Below are 21,662 nucleotides of genomic sequence, written 5' to 3'. Positions count from 1 at the left end.
TTTTTGAATGAAATTAATTTTGAAGTTACTTCAAGTTTTTTTTGCAAATATGATTTTGTCATACGAAATGTTTTGTGAAATGGATACAAATGTTTCATAGCAGGAGAAAAAAAAAAAAAAGTAAAATAAAAAAATCAAGAGTGTAAAAGTAACTAAAAAAAATCCTACCCTTTTGTGAAAATTTTTCGTTATTTTTTTGTTCTTAAGGATGCTTATTACAATATCTTTCTAAACCTCTGAGTTCTGTGTCCTTAATTTGGGTGACACCTATGTAGTAGGAATGCAAGCACATATACACACATTTTAGAGAAGATTTACAAGTCAGACTTGTGAAGACAATATAGTCATTCACAGATCAGTGGAAACCCTAAGTGTTCATTTAACCTTTAGCCTTAGTGTCATGGAAACCTGTAGTGTTCTTTCACCCATAACACCCTTGGAAATGAAGATTCCTTCTGGCCAGGAGACTTTCAATTACATTATTGATCAAAGTTATTTAAAAGATTATGAGCTCCTCATTTGAGCTGTAAAAAAAAATAATAATAATAATAATAATAATAATAATAATAATAATTGCATGCCAAAGAACAATATCTGAAATGCTGTAGGTTTTGAAAATACTTACGTTGCCACATAGATGAAAGGCAATTAGATGCAGGAAGTAACAATTGAAAAGTTAGCAAAATAAGGTGTTTTTTTCCTTAATTTTTTTACTAGCTAGAAAAGTGGGAGTTGCTGTACATTGAATTTAAATTTTAGTTTGAATTCGCTGCCAGCATACCTAGAGCTTGAGTGCATATAAACTGAGATGGACTTTTGTTTCACTAAGTAACTGAACTGTGTGATCATAAGGAACCTTAATGGGATCAAACTTGGATATCAAGATGAAAATGCATTGCATTCTATCTTTTCATTTCCTATCTCTAATGTCAGCTGGTAATATTTTAGAATTTTCAAAATAGCTTCCAAGTTCTTGGGCTAATAAAAATCTGAATTGACATTGGATTTTTTTGTTTAAATTCCAACAAATGTGATAAACTCACACTCCAAGTCTTGCTAATTTCTATAATTCAATCCATTGTATCTTTTGTTTTATAACCAATTATTATAATTACAAAATGTGCCACCAACATAATCTTAACATTTCCTGTTTATTAAACAGTATAACAAAAATACTTTGAATCTACTGAAGGTTCTACAGGTTTGCATCTCAAACAGCTCGAATACAATAGAAAGCATATTTCTTCAAATAGGTTATTTTCACTTCATTGTTAGAGTAGGACATTGTGTGTGGAATATAATGATCCAGATTCTCAGTATAAAAGATTAAAATTCAATTGACACTAGTGGAAGCAGTCTGATTTTTACGCCATCTAGGAGCTAATCCGGTCTATTACGATATTTAATGTCATACTTAATACTGTGAGATTGTTCAAAGATTACAAAAGCAGCAATGTAGCAAGTAAATATATAAAAATTGGATGCTGGATTCTCTTGTACAGATTTTATAACATTTTTTACTTTTACAATTCAAACACTTCACATTCATTTTGTGTAAATACATTATTTATTAACACGGAGTTATACTTTGTTTATCAGTTGACTGTGAGAATACAACATAATTGTACATAAACAGCATAATAATTTATGAAAAATTATTCTTTCAAGAAAAGCGAACGTGAGCATTTTACCTCATCTTTAAGATATCCCACTGACCATGGAATGAGGCTTGTATGCAGTCATGCACTAATTCACTAGTTAGAGAATTCCTTATGGAGCATTTCAAGCATGCAAATGTAAATTGTTAGGAAAAAAATAACAGAGTTCATTGCTTTAAAAGGTGACGAGATGAACTGATAAGCACTCTGTTAAATGGCTTGATTAAGTCTGAAATATTTTCCACTGGAAAGAGTCATCATTTAAGTCGCACTAAATGTTTCTAATGCTCTTAGGTATTTTCGCTATGGACTACTCACAAGTAGTGAATGAATGAGGAATACGGTTGGTACCTGTGCTAGAATTCATACAGTGTTTCACTTTGAACTTGGACAGATTTTCTCTTGTAGACCTTAAATGTGATAAGTCATTAAAAACGTTTTGATCTGAGATTTAATCCTGTGCTTTTTCAAATATATAATGTAAGTGCTTTCCTAAATTGAATGAAATAAGAAATGCAGCGCAGTTCTTTTCTAAGTCTTTATTGTCACTGTGTCTTAATCAAATGGATCTGAGGATCTTTGCTAGCAGACTTTTATATATGTAAGTGTTGTCTTACAGTAGCAAAATGAGCCCATACAAAAACTGTTTTCAAATATACCGAACAAATATCAAAATGTATCTGTGAGTCTTGCAGAAATAATGTTCATAACATAACATGCTAACATAAACCAATCTGTTGAAAGTGGTACAAGATCATGCAAAGGACTAAATGTAGCACAGCACTGTCAAAGTCACGAATGCCAATATATGTGTCGTTGTTCAGTCTTGACAGATAGACCTCCACCCATCATCCTCCAGGGGCCTGTCAATCAGACATTGGCAGTGGATGGAACAGCTCTGCTGAAGTGCAAGGCTACTGGTGACCCGCTTCCTGTTATCAGTTGGTTAAAAGAAGGCTTCACTTTTCTGGGCAGAGACCCTCGAACTTCCATACAGGATCAGGGAACCCTTCAGATTAAAACTCTGCGGGTGAGTAACAATAACAAAGCAAATGCTACAATATGTGGCTAATATGAAGCTGGTAGTGCGCCTTAGGCAGCTCTACTATCTTGCTGTCTTCTGACTTCAAAGTCAACTTAGTTGTCTCCTTTACCATGCAACTTTTACCAAGGACAAATCTTATTATTTTGTACTTTGTCATTGTGGTAGTAAGGGGAAAAAAGAAGAGCCAACTTAACAACATATACTACTACTAGAAATCCTTTGAAAATAGAATTATTTATGTTGCAATAAAGCATGAGTGGCAGGGGGGTAGACATGTAAGATGACAGGACCTGGTTATCTTTCAGATAGTCTTACCCTGAAGCCATTGGTCTTTTGACTCTATTAAAAGTTAGAGTCATTCATTTTCAACATCTGAACATTATTTCCAGGGAGCCAGTGTGCTAGCAAGGGAGTCCATCAAGACTTTTGCCATGCTTTTTCTCCATCATTGAGTCTTGGCAGTCTTGAGTTGCGCTGATGAATTCTGATGTTATGTTAGCTGCAGATATTTCATAAGGCTATGGATGGGAGATGACAATTCATACTGTAACATACATGCAGTCATATGCAGAAGAATTTCTGTTCAAAATGAAGTGCCTATCAAAATATTTACATTTTGATACATATGATAATATTATACTTTGAAGGTACAACAAAGAAATCTTGCAGTATTCTAGATAACATAACACCAGACTTTGTTGACAAACACTGTATCACTAATCTTTCTTTGGGTTTTTATTTTTTTACCTGTTTAAATAGATGTTGCACTTTTCTGTGTGTATGTAAAGAAGCGTATGTCTAGAAAAATACTAAGATAATGTCCTTACTTGTTAAGAACTTACAGACAATTTCAGCAGCCTTTTAATTTAATCAACATAAATTTCTGAACATGGATTTGTCGTCCAAAAAAAATTCCATAAATGTAGCTGTTAGGGACAAGGTAACCAGCAGCTTTGTTTTCTGGTGCCATCTCATCAGTGATTGTAGATGAATTGTTAACCTCCTTGGAACAAAATGGAATTTATTAAAAAATTTATACTAGCTTTCCTTGAGTAAACAATTTATCCTTCCTCCCTGGGCTGAAGGCAGGTTTAGGCCATGAAGGTTAATGCATTTTTCCTGTAGAGATGGATTAAAGAGTGCGCTTGAATTCTCCAGATTCCCCAGTAGTGTTAGAAAACAGCAATTAAAGGTGGAAGCTTAGTGATTTCAAACAAATTTTCAGGCATCGATGATGGGCTGCTGTGGAGTGTCCATGAGGCAGAAGCTCCTGGGATACCTGTCTGCATGCAGCTACACAAATAACAAAATAGGGTCTGAATCGTGCCAGCGCATTTATTTTGCTGATAGATGCACAGTGTCTGTAAACGAAATGAAAAAAATTGCTTGCAAGGATAAAAGGAAACAATATTAACAGTGAGTGCGGTTTTGAAAGACATGAAGCTTTTATTGATCCATAAGTGGCTCATTCACTGGTAACTGATTTTCCTTAAAGGCTCAGAAGGGCACTTCTTGTAAACGCCTTGATAACAGTAATGTACACTGCTCAAGCCAAACTTACCAGCCAAAACTACACAATTCTATTAAAAAAAAAAAACAATTTTCTCCTGTAGGTTGCAATTTTTGTGAATTAAATATAGATATAAATCAGGAGTGTTTAACTTTTCTTTCAGATGTACTACAGCAAGAACTGTCAACACTTCCTAAGGACAAAAAAATCCCCCAAATATGCCCAAGAATAGCTCAAGTACATTTACATGCCTATGTTCAGAATAACATTTATCACCTTCATCCTCAAGCCTTAGTCCTCACTTATCTCCTCCCCTCACAATTAATAACCATTATCAATTGATATTGATAATCAATGTGAAATAGAGATATGGGTAAAGATGAGCCTCTACTATTTAAGCCTCTGAGACTATCCTCTTCTGCCATGTAACTAATCTCTTTATGAATGTAAATCAAATTATTCAATAGTCTGCAGCAATCATAGTGAACCAAGAGCAACAATCGTTAATGTAAACCCAGAGATTTTTATAATGAGTCAATCATCCAGTTACCCTGGAGGATAACTAGAAACCTGCATACGTCACTCACTCAGTACCATTTTAGACAGGTCAAGACTAGTGAAAATCTTCCTTCTGATATGTAAAAATGTACTATGCCAGATTTAAATGTCTGCTTTAACTAAGGAAGAAAACTTATACTGAATAGCAACACTTTTCCATTGACCTTCCCTGTTGTTTTTTTTTTCTCCACTAAAGCACCAAAAAAAAGTATAAATAATTGAATTATCAATAGAATATGTCTGTATCTAATCTGTCTGCAGTCTGGAAGTTAGGTAATTCACCATACTTCCAGCTTGCTTTGTATGTTGAATTCGCCTTCTGCAAGTTAGTCTGTTGTGTATACCACATACTTCATTGAATATGCCATACACCATCTGTCATGGTGGGACACAAATGAAGTTGAGAACCACAGCATCCTCAATTATCACATAATGAAGAATCATAGATTTCACAAAAACTCAGAAGCAAAACAGAATACAGTACTTCAGAATGCTATAAGGCTCCCTCCTCCAGAAATCTGCCTCTTTTCAAGAGTCTTTCTCATTTAGTTAGCAGGTCCAGAGGAGGGCCACAAAGGTGGTCAGAGGGCTCATCAGTGAGGACATGCTGAGAGAGTTCAGGCTCTTCAGCCTGGAAAAGGAAAGGCTCCTTGAGGACGTTACGATGGCCTTCCAATACCAGGAGGGGGCCTGCAGGAAAGCTGGGGAGGGCCTTTTTATAAGGGCACGTAGTGATAGGATGAGGGGAAATGTCTTTAAACTGGAAGAGCATAGATTTAGACTAGATATTAGGAGCATTCTTTACTGTGAGGGTTTTGAGATGCTGAAACAGATTGCCCAGTGAGGTTGTGGGTGCCCCCTCCCTGGAAGCATTCAAGGCTAGGCTGAATGGGGCTGTTAGCAACCTGGTCTAATGGGAGATGTCCCTTCCTATAGCAGGGAGGCTGGAACTAGATTGACCTTAAAGGTGCTTTCCAACCCAAACCATTCTATTATTCTATGATCTCTGTATTTTGAATCTCTGAGACACTGACAGAGGAGTTTAAGTATTCCTTATATTTTGTGGCAGAATTCAAGTTATGCTTTTTTTGATAAACTGTCATTAACTGGTTGCTTTCTTCCCCTAAGAATGGCATAGTCCCAATCTATTGGAAGAAAATGCCAACAAAATTCTAACAGTACATAATTAAAAATCAATTAAATTATGTGTAAACAATAATCTAAGGAACATCTCACTAATATGTTTTTACACTCTTTTCAAAGAGTTGTGTATGACCATTTGTTATAGTTCCAACCTGTGTTTTCCAGATCACAAATTATAATCCCTTAAAGTCCCATAAACCTTCTTGAATGTGGCCCTACTCTCATTAAATCAACTGATGGTGGATGTAATTCTTCTCCTTTGTCACTAGACTCAGCATTTTCCCTCTTCTTCAATCTCCAGATTACCATTCTTTATACATAGTGGTAGGACAACTCTTCTGGATGTTCTGTACTTTGCAAAGTCACAGTTTTCCATCCACTTCTGTTGTCTTCTCTAATTCTTGTCATATAAATCTTTACTTTAAATCGAAATAAGGAATAGTAAAATACCTGGCAAATTTTCCAGTAAAACAACAATTTATAAGAACAATAATGAGATTAATATTGATGGGATAATTTAAATCTTATAAATTTAATAAATTTAATCTTTCCAAAAATAAATTTGGACTATATGAACTGACATAGAAATCACAATTTAGAGTGTTTAGCTACCAAACTGCTTTGCAAGACTGAAATAAAATTTCATGTGCTACAGAAGAAAGGTAAGCATGGTGTATGATCTGGTTTAACAGTACGGTTTTAAAATTGCTTGAAGGACTGTGTGTAGAGATAACCCTTGTTAAGATCTGAGAAACAATGTACATATGTGTTGATGACCTGTATAAATATGGCTTCATCTGTCATAAAACCTTAAGATTTAGCCTTCCTGAGACTATTCCACTTCCTGAGAGTATCTCTCTGTCATCTTGGAATAATGAACTGTGAGCTTTCATCCTCTAAGGAAAAATTGTTGTTGTATTGTTTGCTGATTTCAACTGGATTTCTTAACAATAAAAAGATTGACACTGTCTGAAATGTTTTTTCTGTAGCATTTACATACTTCACTGATACAATTAAGAATATGAAAATTAAAATTAGAAAAGTATTAAAAACAAATAATCCTCTAAATAGTCCTCTAAAAGTAAGCCACCATTAAATTATTATTTTTAAATATCTGGTGCCTTCTAGGCTGTTGTAAAGTGTAAAATAAGTCTTTCTTTTCAATAGATATATAGGAAAAAAAATTAGAATAAATTCTGTCATATGGTTCCGAAAGGTAAAACTTGTTTTACATGTTCTTAATGTCTAGCTGTCTGATACTGGAACTTACACTTGTGTTGCAACAAGTTCAAGTGGGGAAACATCATGGAGTGCTGTTCTGGATGTGACAGGTAAGCAATATGCAGAGGCCATTTTCAGATAGCACAAAATGAAAGTATAGTGTAAAATAGAGCCTTATGAGTCAAATAATGTCTTCTAGAAATGCTAGGTGTGAAATAGAGAAGGTTTTAAGTGGGAAGGATTTGTTTCTTCACATATCTCAGACTTCATTGCTACCACTGGAATTGATCTGCATATAGCAATTTTCTCAGACTTCTAGTAGCTGATGTTCTGGCATTTTATGTAAATATGAACAAAACATGTTTTTTCTGTTACTTCTTTTTTCTTTTTTTTTTTATATAAAGTTTTGAGTTTTGTGGGTTTTTTTTCCTATAATGTGAATGTAAAGAATGATCGTTCTTTCTAAAAAAATATACCTGATAATGCAATAATTGACTTAATTCTTAACAAATTAAAAGCACTGATTTAGCTGATTATGCAGATATTTGGCATGCTTTTCCTTTTAACCTTCTACTTTGGTCAAACTATCTAATTGACAACAAAAAGTAATTATTTTACATTTGCTCCTTGCAGAGTTGGGTGGAGCAACAGTCAGTAAAAGTTATGACATAAATGACCTTCCTGGGCCACCATCCAAACCTCAGGTCACTGATGTAACTAAGAACAGTGTCACCCTGTCCTGGCAACCAGGGACCCCTGGAAGCCTACCAGCTAGTGCATATATCATTGAAGCTTTTAGGTATGTGAATTATTCTACTTTAATTTCCTTCCTGTCTAATTTTGCTTAAATCCTAGTATCAGCTGTTCTGGTATTGTGGTGTTCTTCTGGTTTCTACATTTATCACTAAAAGTTCAGTAAAAGATTTAGCTCCAATGGCAGGCATTGATTCTTACATTTTAAGTGTTTTGTTTTGTTTTTTAATATGTCATCACATTTTCTTAAGTTGTGAAGTAGTGAAGCATTTAACTTTTTCTTCAGGTCAGTAGAAACATAAATGGACAATGTACTCACTATTTGTTACTATTTTCTTAGTTCTAATGATCACCCTGGGAATGTTGTATTTCAAAAAATTTGGGCTTGAGTTACTTAGACTGTTGTAATACAAACAAACTGAAAACTAATGGGCAACCTTCAAATCACTCTGTGTTTTTCTTCTCCCATTCTTGTTAAAACAGCACCATTAAATAGTTAAAGAACTTTAAAATTCTGCATTTAACTGTTTTAGATGGAATAAAACTTTTAACTGAAAAGGCTGGTGTTCATAATTCAGGATTTCATCATGCAGCCTGAAGTTGAAGAGGATCCAGCTATTCTATTCCACACAGCAGCACTTAATGCGTTGTAGGAAAGAACTCCTGGGCCCCAATTCAGCAAGTTTGTTTAAGCATGAGTTGTATCCCTCATGTGTATTACAAGAATAGTATTCTGCATATGAGTGTGCACTTTCTTACATGCTTTTCTGCATCAACATATTCAAAAAATGACCAATAATAATAATAGTTTATCCTTTAATTAATATTCTAGCAGGAATTTATCAAATTATATGCTTACAAATTTAAAACATTACAGTGATAATGTTTTATCTGCATGCGTTAATATACAAAATCCAATTATTGTGGATTGCTGATTGCTGATTTTGTTCTGGGACTTGTTCTTGGGACTTCTTAATGCATTAAATGAATGAAACAATAGAAACAAAATGGAAATAGCAGTTTCTTTTTTTCTTTTTTTCCTTTAAGATGTTACATTTTTTGGTCAATTCTGTACAAAAAGCAGAATAAAGTCAAATTTTGTCTATAAACTTTTGTGATATTTCACCTTGTATAAGTTTTTATGGCATGCCATCAAGAAGTTTTATAGGAGCCAAGGATTTTTATTAAAAGCAGTTTTAACAATTACAGCTGAAATGTCTTCATATGGTGGATTGTAATCTAACTATATTACCATTCAAATGAAAATGTAGTGACATAAAGAATATTCATATAGTTTTCTTAATTTACAAGCTTTTTTTCAGAAGATTCTTTGTTATCTTTGAGTATGAATGTAGTGCAAGCATTTTTTTTTCTAATGACAGCTGTTGACATAATTTACTTAACAACATAGAAATTTATTCTTTTAACATCTTTTTCTTTTCTAAGGTTTATGTTTAAGATTGGCCTATTTATCATTCAAATTTCCTGTGCTGCTTTCCACACTTTCCTTTTGCAGGTGTTTGCTAGAGTGATAGAAAAAGCTTTTGCTTTTAGTGAAAGGAGAAATACTTTTGAAAGCTCTGTCATTTTTTTATAAGTTTTTTGTTAACTAAAACTATAAAATCTTATTTTTGTCTTGTTCTTACTATTTTTTTTCCCTGCAAATTCCCTTTTATTTCCTTGTTTTCTGATGTGTTAGTCTACAATCTTCAACATTTTCTTATTGCAGTCAATCTGTGAGCAATAGTTGGCAAACAGTGGCTAACCACGTGAAGACCACTCTCTACACTGTGAGAGGACTGCGTCCCAATACAATCTACCTGTTTATGGTGAGAGCTATCAACTCACAAGGTCTGAGTGATCCCAGCCCTATGTCAGATCCTGTCCGAACACAAGGTAAGAGTAATTATTATGGCTTACATGCTTGAGCTAAAATTAAAAAAAAAAAGAAACTGAAAATTGACCATTAGGTTTGTCCATTTTATGTTATCACTCTGACTGAAGGAATCTTGAATACAACTTAACTAATAAATTCAGTCCAATGATTGCTTTATTAATCTGGAATTTAGGAGAAAGCTAAGGATAGTTGAGCTCTCCAGTGACTTGGTATATTTTTAATTTGCAGGTTGTAGATTGTTGGTATGCTTCTTGATGGCACTCAAACTTTTCTGAACATGCCCCCTTCTGTTGTATCCTTACTTTCTATTTTCAATCCTTAATTCATCTCCATTATCTAGCAGAGATACACTGTCATAATAAGGACAAAAACCAGACAGGCAAAACACCTTATTTCGCATTAGTATTAATACTAATTAATACATAAAGAAATGCAAAAAATGTCCATAGGATATTGGTAAATCTACTCCAACATTTGTGCAGGTTATTCATATAAATTAAGGCATCTGTATGATGGAGAGTATTTCAAAGCTATTCTGAGAAGTGTATAGACTTTCAACTTATATCAACATTTCTGAATTTTTACATTCATAATTCACTGCATAATAAACCCAGAGGGAAGACTGAAAAGAAATCCCTTATTTGTAGGCTACTGATATAATTGATAGCTGTGATCCTCCATGTCTTGTTTCAGGACTGTTTGATGACTATGAAATCTGCTCATGTTATACTCTGCTCTAACTGTGTACAGCTGCCACAAACAAATTTCACTTCACAGCATGGTTTTTTTTGGCTTTAAGAGCATATTGCTTCAGTACTTCATTCAAGAATGTACTTTTGCATTAAGCATATTGAGGTACAGGAATTAATCATCTTTTTTAAATCATGATTTCTTCATTTTCAAAGTAATAGCTCCTCTCATAGTTAATTTACATTGAGATTATCTATCCCTGTTTACGGAAGTTAGAAAACTGCGTGGGAGTGCCTGTGCATCCTGGGTCAGTCTCCAGCATGTGTAATTGGAACCATGTTCTTTGTAGGTCCTGAATGGAAAAAAGGAAATGAATAGGGTGGTATTGCTTTATCACATAGCCACTAGATCCAGCCTCTCATTCCAGTCTATTCCTGAATAAATCTGTCCTTAATATATATATATATATCCTCCTATATATATATAATATTATATATATATATTATAATATATCCTATAATATATTATAATATATCCTCCTCAAAATATTAATAGCAATAATAAATACAAATCATTATTGTAAAAGGAGAAAGAGCCGTTTTTTGAAAAGCTGAAGGAATAAGTTGAGGAGGGATTTCATGGCTTCACTGTCCATTGACTATTGCAACTTTTCTTCTTTCTTACTCTCCTGTTGTGATAAGAAGACTTATGTTTTTCTTCGCACCAGCCTTTAGTCTGAATAACTTATCACTTAGTTAAAAATACAACTTTATTTGGCATTTGAATGTCAAGTGAAGACTTTTTATCTGACATACTGACAAGCAATTTGATTTCAGTAAAAACATGTCTTTTAATTAGCTACAGCATGTGTTGCAGCTTCCATTTCCAGAAGCTGTTTAGCAGTCAAGCACACTGAAACATGTACAGGATTTATAGCTTCTTTGGTAACCTCCAGTTTAATGAAATTAAATCATAAAATCAATTGAAAATTAGCATAATGTTTTGATGTGATTTCTAATTATGCCTGAATTCAATTCGGGCTGACAGAGGAAGCTGACACATGCAGGAAAGCCTGTTCACAGGGACCACTGAAGAAGAGAGAAGCAGCTATAACCATACTATATAATACTAATTTGCAACAGGTGTCTTTTGCAGCTTTAATATCTGGCATTTTATTTCCTGGTAATAAGCATAGCAAAAGGCAAGTAGTATAATTTTATGCATATTTTCATCAGTGAACTACAAGTTGACAATAAGGGGCTTTCAAAAGGCTTACCTTGAATGACTTCTGTCAAATGAGGACAGAGAAATCAGTAATTGCTGTAGGAAAAGATTCGACTTATTGGTTGAATTATTAGCAGACCAGATCATATATTAAAAAGCACTTCAAGGAAACTATGTAAAATCATGTATGAAACTATGTATAATCATATCCTTGCAATTTAAATTACTATCTACCAGTAGAAAGTTCACTGGAAGCTGTAAAATTGAACTTAGAGAAAATATACCACCAATTTAATTTTAGAGATCTCTTAATTTTGATTAGGGTATCTTTTTTGAGCTGCTTTTCCATGAGTCATGATTTTATTATGCAAACATTTGCTTATGGGTAGGTCAACTGCTTTCCCACTAGGAGTCTCTAGTAATGTGAATATTTCATTCCATGACATTGCACCATGACCATCACGTATATATGTGTTTCCAAGTGTACATATGAATAAACAGAATTTTACATGTACATCTTACATTAATTTCTTACTGATATTAATCCATGTTATTCCCTTGAGTTCTATGTACTTCTTTCTATGATAAAATATATTTCATAAAGAAACACTATGTAGAAATGACTTTTTCACTAAGGGAATGTAAGTATTTGGCCAGTTGTATACTACAGCATAATTTAACTTAAAATATAGGCACTGATAGATATATGTAAATTTTTATCAAGGATCATAGATTCTATGAATAGTAGTGTAAATGAATGTTCTGCAAACCAGTCTGAGTTGCTGTCTTAGAACTGTTTTATTGAATCTCTCTATTTGTTAGTGATTTTGAATAGACATGATTTGCTAGATAAGCTCCTTCACTCTTGTTGACAACTATTTTTTGTTTATATTCCTTTTGGAAACCCATGGAACCATCTGCATTTGAGTATCAGTAGAAGCATGTGTTTCTATTGTTTATTGGTAGCTCTGAACCCATAAAATCCAGGATTATGAAGTTGAGGTATTGATTACCAGAATCAAGCTTATTTCAAAATCTGAAGGCCTGTGATTCAGATATTGTTGTCATATTTATGTGCTTAAGTTCTAAAAGCATTATTATTTCTTCTCAATAATATTTAGATTAAAAAGAAAGAAAAAGTCAAATACAACATACACACATACCCTAAGACCATCAAAGGGGAAAAAGAGGACTTTTAAGTGTGTTTTTTCTTCTCTGAGTACGTTTGATTGATCCAAAAAGACGGAAAGTGGTTTTGGCTAATGAGTCCCATGAGAAAACCAAGCAGAATTCACAAATGTGTAGGCAGGCCTGGCTATAATGTATCAGACTTTTTAGAATAAAATCTGTGCTTCTATCTTTCTGGACAAATTAACAACAAATTGAAACAGAAATAATCAATACATGTATATCTACTTAGGAATATCTATTTACAGATGGACAACTAGTATGAACAATGACAGGAGTGGCATTGTAAGATCTTTGAAGGAGCCACTGAATGTGTCCAAACTTCATTGTCTCCTAGAAATTACCTTTATCTCTGTCTGGAGTAACGGGAAGGGAGATGCAGGGAAGTATTGGCTAATGAACAGTTTTAGACCAACATTCTCTTTTTGATGCAGCGTAACAAAAAATGGTGATATCTAAGAATTCTCACTAAAAAGACATACTGAAGATATTCACATTGTACATCTCCTTCATTTTCTGATACGTACTTTATATTTGCTGTTTATGGATGGTAATACAGCTTCCTTTAGTTTATCCAAAATGAGTAGCCAAAATGCAGTAACCTAAATGAGATCTTTAAGAACTAGGTACAAGGGCCACATGTGGTGCTTGGAGGTGGAATCGTAGTTTTCTATAGACCTTTATACTAAGTGATCAAACTCCTTATTTTTACTAGAAGAAATAGTTTTTCCCTTCTCTTTGAAGGAGTGTTTAGCATACTCTTGAAAAGAAAATTTCCATGGTAAAGTGTTTTTATTGATCTTTCATGAAATCACAATCGTTTTGATTTAATAAATTTTTACTTTTCATATTTGTACTAGATTTCATTATCTTACCTGTAAAGGGAAAAGTCACTTTGAAAAAGAAATTGCTATTTGTTGCGTTTGGTTTCTCGTGTGCATGGTATATATAAGGAGGGAAAGTTTAGTGACAATTTGGAAACATATAATAACTAAGTGTCATGTATGCTCCAGGAAAGTTAAAAACCTGTTCATTTTCTTAAATTATGCTAGGCAGTTTGGTTCCAGATATCTGGCTGACATTATTATTATCTGAACATTGCAGAACTAGTGAATAATTGAATCTCTCTCATCACTTGCAAGATTTGAGAAAGCATTACTATCAACTCTGAATAATCATTTTAATGTATTTTTCTTTCCCGATTTCTTAAGCGGCCAAAGGTGGATGATTAGTTTGAATTTACTTGCCATGTTTGGTAGTTCACATTCGAAGCTTAGCACTCTATTGTTTTAAAAACACTGCTGTAAGAGGGTGCTTAAGTCAAGTCATTAAGCTATTCAGTAATTCCAATTGTCATGCATATTTTCTCGTTAAAATAATGCTTTCATGTGTTTGTTTTGTCTGGCAGATATCAGTCCACCAGCACAAGGTGTGGATCACAGGCAAGTCCAGAAGGAACTGGGAGACGTCATTGTACGCCTGCATAACCCCGTTGTGCTGACACCCACAACAGTTCAAGTTACCTGGACAGTAAGGCTTTCAATATAATTACCTTGCTTTACCTAATTTTGCCTATTTGTCCCTACATTTCTTTTATTGTACTGAAAAGCTCCGGTCTTGACCAGCATAAGTGCTCTACTGAACTAAGGTCATACAGGAATATGTGTAGATGAAACGACCTTTTCATTTTCTCCTTTAGGTCAGGCAGATTGAAGGTTTTCTGCATTCAGCTTAAAGGGAGATAGATGTCTAATTATGAAAATGAATTATGTTTAACACCATAATCTAAGGGTAATTGATCTGTGGATTCATAACTGTGGATAGCAAAAATAACTATCATCATTAAAATGTTGTATGAAAAAAACATTTTCCACTTAAAAGCATGAGAACCCCTTGAGAATACTCTATTGTTTGGTGGCGCTAAAATGCAGAAATAGATTTCTATAGTGCGCTTGTTGAAAAGTAGGCAATGTTATGCTGATGCCTGATCTATGGGTAGCATCTGGTATTCTGGCATACGCCTTACCCTCAGTGAGTGGACTTCCTTTCATTACAGAAGACCAGAATGTTTCTGACAGTACTTAGCTAACCTATTTGAGGGACCAAACTACTGGGTAGAATTTCTGAGAAGTTAAGATATAGCATATGGCTTTTAAAATTCTATGTTTCTCTTACAATCTCTTAGAAAGAGATTGTTCCTAGGGCACTCCACACCACAAATAAGGGCTTTGCTTTTGGAGTATGTGTCCCAGAGGAAGGAGAGTCATGGTTAGAAAAGTGAGATGAACACAATGCATTGCAACATTGCAATGCCCATCACTGCAACAGTTACATCATATAGAATGAATTCTGCTAAAGAGATATTCACAATACTCAGAAGTTTTCTTCTACAGGTAATATTGTTAAGAGTTTCATGTGTACAGAGGTCTATATAATAGAATAGAAATATGGATAGATTGTGTATTACAGAAATACTGCAGTTTTTACACATCTCAGATGTATTTATGGGGGCTTATATGTCATCCTTGTTTCAACAGATTTCAACGGTAAGGGCCAGATTAAAAATGAATGGAGAAGTGCACAAATTAGTCTTTCTTAGAAGATTATTTAAAAAATGTGTCATTGCATTTTGTTGTTGATGTTAACACTCAGCTTGTCCTTCTAAAAATACTGTCTGTTACAGCTAAATAAATCCAGGACAGACTGACTTTCTGGTCCAAGTGCCTTTGCACAAAGTCTTTTTGCCCAAGCAGATGGTTCAGTAGGTTAGAAACTTTGAATGTTAGCAGCCAGTAATTGTAAACTTGAATGACATCTATGTGGTGCTTCTTCAAGTCCTTTATTGTGTGTTAGAGATAGCAGAAACAAAATTACATAGGTTTTCTCCCTATTTGTAAATGGAATTCAATTTTATACAGTGTAATAGCGTTCATTGTATTATAATGAAATATTATGGTTGGAGAGTCTCTTGGTGCCTCTACTGAACTACTAATGAGCAAAAAAAAATATGGTAAGTTAAGGTATATCATTAAAGATATCAGGGGTATCAGCTCATTGGAAAGATCCCTCAAAGCAGTGACAGTATGCCATCTGACAAGTGAATAGACCTGTGTAGAGATGTTTTAGAATTGCCTGAGGAAAGAAAAGCACGCACAAAAAAAGTATCTGGAACAGCTAATTAGAAACTTAACAGCAACCAGAACAAAAACAACTAATTAACCATAGTAGCAGGAAAGCAGCCGCTCCGTCCAGAAAAATAAAGTTCTATTCTTATAAAGTGGTTAGATAGTGTAGCTAGGATACAGAAGGACAGAAGTGCAGAGAGAATCGTAAGATTTCCAGTATTCAAACAATTAACGACAAGAAGCTTCCTCTATTCCAGAGTTTCTGGTGTCTTGACTCCCAACAAATTTACCAATTTCTCTTTTCTTTCTGAGATGGTTTTGTTTTTTTCTTTCTTTCTATATATTTTTTTTTAATTTCAGTTTAAAATTTCACAAATAATTTTGTTTCTGTTTTGTAATTTTAAAATGTTTAGAAATAAAATGTCTAAGTATGTGCCCATATATTTCATCTATTTGAAAAGATTAGGTTCACAAAGCCAATGTTAAAAAGGAGTAAAAAGCTAGGTTGTCACTGTAACATAAATTTATCCCTCGTGTGCCTAAGTACTAAAGTACAGCTGTAACTATCTGGTTACATAGAGTATCTATTCTTAATAAAGCTATTCAGCATTTCTTTTATCTTCTTTATTCAGTGTGTGCTACCAGATCTTAGGAAATTCATACAACTGAAACCCACCATTGAATTAAAAAAGTATTAGTTTGTCTCATGTGCTTATCTGTCATGCTCTCAACTGTAACACTTGAGTGTTTCACAAATAATACTGAATTTATCATCAGAAGGATAAAACTGTGTAATAATCCCAACCGTACATAAAGGTAGACAAGGTGCAGAGATATTTATAGTCACTGACTGTTGCCTAACTTTAAACCTCTGGCCTGATTTATTTTTATTTCTGTCAAATATATTTGCATTGTTACAGCATAATATGTACTCAAAGAACTTTCGTAGCTAACCTCAACTATAGCTCAGCACTTTCCAGCCTCAATTTTCTCACTTTGAGCATTAAACTGGGAGTTTAATTAGTGGCCAAATGTAAGAAGTTTCCTAGCATTATGTAGGAGCCCTGTGGCATAATCAGGAAAAAATTCAGTTCTTCAGAGTGGCAAAATAATTGCTGCTTTGAAATCCCAACTGCCTTACAGGAATTTTGAGGCTACAGTGCAGAAGAGTAATTTATTTGCCTCTGTCTTTTAATTTGACATTGATTTTAAATGATTGTGCTTCACTGGAAGTTTGAGTTGAGCCTACTGGACAGTCTTGCAGCGTATCATCACCTTTTGTCTTGTTCCTGTCAGTAGATAAATACTAGTGCTGTTTGAATTTTTGGAGAACACTGTGAGTCTGTGAAGTGATTTAACCCCAATATGTAGCTCCACTCCACCATGCTGCTTTCCAACTTCCCCTCATCAACAGAACAACAGAAAAATATGATGGAAAAAAGCTCATCGGTTAACATAAAAGCAGGCAGATCACTGATTACCACCAGGGGCAGAACAGCCTCAGCATAGGGAGATTAACGTAATTTGTTGCTTGTTGGTAACAGACTAGAGCAGTGAGAACTAAAAGCAAGCTAAAACCATCTCCCTCCGACATCCAGCCTCTTCTATCTCATCCCCTTGAGCAGCACAGAGGAAAAGGAAACTGACTGCCAGTCAGTCAGATTGCTTCATCTCTGCCATTCCTCCATGGTCATTCTGTGTTCCTGATCCATGTGGGGTTTCCTTCCATGGGATACCATCCTTCCTGAACTAGTCCCACGTGGTCTTCCCACAGGCTGCAGCCATGTAAGCCCAATGTAGTCCATGCTATTGAGCTCAGCACAGTTTGAAAGATATCTTGCCCAGATGGAGAATTACTGTGTGTACTGGTTTAGGAGCAGAGTTCTTAGGATATTTTGGAGTTGAGGCTTATATACCCAAGAGCATATTGAAAATGCCTTGAGAGTGTGGATTAGCTGGATTGCCTGAATGCATCCTGTATTTGAAGCATAATCTACATTATAAGGGTGTTTTTTGTTGTTGTTGTTGGGTTTTTTTTTTTCCCCTTTATTTCTTTTAACAAGCAAATAGCCTACAGAGTGATCATAGTCACTGAACCTGTCTTATATTCAGTTGCAGGAAAAAAAAAGAACTTTGTATTCTGCAGAAATGGAGAGCTACTGTCAGCTTTATAGATACCTCTTGCACTATACATTCATCAAAAAGAGAGAGAGCATGCAAGACCAATTATGCTTGTAGGTTGCCTTAAAGCATTGAGTCACTGCTGAACAGAACCCATCCAGTAATTGCTGTCTTCTGCCTTTTAAAGGAGCATCTGCATTTTCTGCCATCCATCTTCTGAGGTAGAAAATGTCTTTAGACCAGCACCTGTTACAGCCCTCCTTTGATGAGGGGATTCCACAGCTGCTCCTACATTTTCTAAAGCAGCTTAGAGCATCACAGATATTATGTTCTGTGATCCCAGTACTCAGCAGAGTAAATTATTGCAATCTCTGTAATAATGCTAAGTGCTTTGTAAGAGGAAGTACATTAAAAAAAAAAAAAAAAAAAAAAAAAAAGTGAGAAATGAAAATAACTAGAAATTATTAAATTCTTTCATCACATCACAGTGCACATTTCTGCAACTCTACCTACATGCAAATGTGTACTAATCCTATAGTTACTTTATGCTTAGCACAAGTGAATGCTATTCTTTAACACTAAGCATGTTTTTAGTGGCCTGCTGTTGAAGTGACATGTAATTACCACATAAGAATAGAAAAGGATGAAGTTACAAGCTTTGTAATATATATATATATATATATATAAGATTATTTGTATATATAGACATAAATGCATATGTATGTGTATGTATCTATGTATTTATGTGAAATACACTTGATTTTCCTCACATATACTTTGAGCTATGTATATATGTCTCACATCTCTCTGGTTAATCTGTGTAATTATCCTAAAGTATTTTTGTACTGTTCAGAAAATTAAAAAAAAAAAAAAAAGTAAAATCCACTTGCTCAGTAAGTGAAGTGACCCCTGAGCAGCTTCCCAAAAACCTGACCACAGGAAAAGTGCCTCTTGTTTAGACTAATTGCAGGTGGGAATTAGGGACAGCTTAGTATCCTCCTTGATATTGAATACAACTAGGTGTTTAAAGAAAGCATTAAAATGCATGGTATTTTCATTTTCATTCACAAGTACCCTCCTAGACCATCAACAACAGAATCACTCAATAATCTGAAATCCTAGCAGATCATTTGGCTCTGTTGTAATCAAACTTTCAACTGAAAGCACCTGTGTAAATGGCATGATTTCCGGGTTAAGCTGGTTTACTGCAACTGCAAATGACAGCCTTGTTCTACTGCCACACATGTTTTCATATTGCTTATGTTGAGTCTTTCTAGTAAAAAAAATTAATAGCTAGGGAAAAGAGAGGTGTATGAATAATTTGAATATCATATGTAAACTGATATGAAAGTGTGATGGACTGAGAATTGCTTAGTGAAATCCAAGTGTACAGTTTTTTGTGAGTTAGTGGGTGCATTTCTCTTTGTATGATGTCATAGAAAACACTTTTTATACCATTTCTTGGCAACAAACAGTTACTGTTCAGTTTAGTTCTAAATTTTCAGATCTTCTGCACTGCACAGGAGTCAATAGAGCTTAAAAGGATCTGCAGCAAAAACAAAATTGAAAGTTCTAAAATAGTTATGGTGTCTTTCAGCATAACTTCTAATACAAAAGCTGGGAAAGAACCAAACTTAGTATTTAATTATTAAACATCATAGTCTCATATTGTAAGGTAGGTTGAGAAATTATCTGAAGTTGCTATTCTTACTAAATTTTGTAGTAAACATGAGGTTCACAAAGTCTTTATGTCCGTAAAACATTTAATTAATGAAAGTCAAACATGGATAAAAACAATTTACTCTGATTTACAGACTCCCTTCATCTGGAAACAGCTGCTTAATGTTCTTCTTAAAAACACAGCTTGATTCTTTCAGTATTAACAAGCTATTATTGTGAGTTATATCCCTCTTTCAGTGCATAAATTCACTTAAAGTGAATGTAGAGAAGTTTATAAAATGCAAGCTTAATGTTGTTGTAACATATGTTGCAAGATTTTTAACAGTGACAGTTTTGATGAAAGACATTTCTGCTTTGCTCTCACAAATAGAGCTTTCTTCTTGCTTGCCCTGCTTTTTAATGTCTTAAGAATCTGCATCCCTTCTGAATGACTCGATAAACTATAACAAGATTATAGCAAAAGTGTAATAGACTCTGGTTTGTGTTTTCAGCTTGAAATTCATTTCTTCTGAAGATAAATCAAACAAATGTATCTTTAATTCTGAAGTACCTTTGAGTTAGCAGAATGTGAGAAAGGAAGCCCTGTTTGTTGAATCTTGGATGTAACATGGAAATGTATCAAACTGCTAGTCATATAGTCTTTGTTACTTAATTGCATTTTCTTTGAGTTTTTGACAATGCAGAAGCAGCTAGACTTGGTTTGATTTTACCTGATGGGTAAAACTTGATGGGTTGTTTTGTTTGTGTTTACATGCAAACATTATACTAACTCAAATCATTATTTCAAATTGTTTTTGTTTTCAGGAGAAAATATGAATGCAACATCTTCCAGATAGAACACACTTTAGGTTTTTCCTTCAAATAAAAAATTCTACTCATCGCTATGAAAAAATTGTTGAATTTCTGTGTCTGCCTAGCAACAATTAGAATATAAAACAAAAATAACATTCCAACTCCATCTGATGGATTGAGTACATCACAACCCCAGGATGTAAAGAGACTGTTTAGACTATGAACGCAAGAAACAGCACATGTTCTTAGATGTTGTTTTCTCTGCATCTGTCTTATGTTTATTTTACTTTCCCGAGCATCTCATGAAAAGATCAACTGTAAGCCAAGTAATAGACTAACTGAAAGCATACAGGGCTTCTTCAAAGACTTGTCCTCTTCTGAAAAGAATTTGTTTTTCTTTTCTTCTCATATTTCAGCACATCAGTAGCCAAGATGTCCATAAGTTTACATGCAGTAAGCATTATGCCAAAGTTCTTTTTTTTATTATTTGTTGCAGGGGTGAGAGCTTGTTTTATGATTTAAGATGGTATTTGTCATGATATATATATAACTGCAGAAAGTAAAATAGAAACGTTCTCTAACAAGTAATGTGAGAAGAATATTCCTTTAGAGACAATTAATAATGGTACAATGATACAATAAGGCATTTTGATTTTTAAATTTCAGCAGCATAAGTGGTTGTTAATTTTTTTCTTTTTCACAAGGGTAAAAGTATTCTAGGCAAAAGTTTTGCTTTCATTTCAAAATGTTTTGTTACTTTAGTATGTTCACTGACGTATTATTTAATGCCATTTCTAGGTTGACCGCCAATCGCAGTTTATTCAGGGCTACCGAGTAATGTACCGCCAAACATCTGGCCTACTGTCTCCAGCTGTATGGCAGAATTTGGAGGTCAAAGTCCCAACAGAGCGCAGTGCTGTTCTAGTCAACTTGAAAAAAGGAGTCACTTATGAAATTAAAGTTCGCCCGTACTTCAATGAGTTTCAAGGAATGGACAGTGAATCAAAGTCTGCTCGTACCACAGAGGAAGGTTAGTAAAATAGTCAAATATCATTTT

General features: G+C 34.2%; 1 protein-coding gene across 17 annotated transcripts in view; it reads left to right on the top strand.

Annotated features, from left to right (window-relative positions):
- The window catches only part of ROBO2 (roundabout guidance receptor 2), an 873,290-nt gene that overhangs the window by 770,619 nt on the left and 81,009 nt on the right, over positions 1 to 21,662 (top strand). For all 17 annotated transcript variants that reach the window (XM_048933870.1, XM_048933879.1, XM_048933877.1 and 14 more), the window contains 6 exons: positions 2,483 to 2,688; positions 7,164 to 7,245; positions 7,769 to 7,934; positions 9,618 to 9,784; positions 14,296 to 14,417; positions 21,404 to 21,635. In XM_048933870.1, the coding sequence (XP_048789827.1) occupies positions 2,483 to 2,688; positions 7,164 to 7,245; positions 7,769 to 7,934; positions 9,618 to 9,784; positions 14,296 to 14,417; positions 21,404 to 21,635 (975 nt within the window). The remainder of the gene's footprint in view (positions 1 to 2,482; positions 2,689 to 7,163; positions 7,246 to 7,768; positions 7,935 to 9,617; positions 9,785 to 14,295; positions 14,418 to 21,403; positions 21,636 to 21,662) is intronic.

Source organism: Lagopus muta, chromosome 1 (assembly GCF_023343835.1).
Source record: "Lagopus muta isolate bLagMut1 chromosome 1, bLagMut1 primary, whole genome shotgun sequence".
Taxonomy (NCBI): domain Eukaryota; kingdom Metazoa; phylum Chordata; class Aves; order Galliformes; family Phasianidae; genus Lagopus; species Lagopus muta.
Note: the sequence above shows the minus strand (reverse complement) of the source record. Positions and strands in the feature narration are given on the sequence as shown.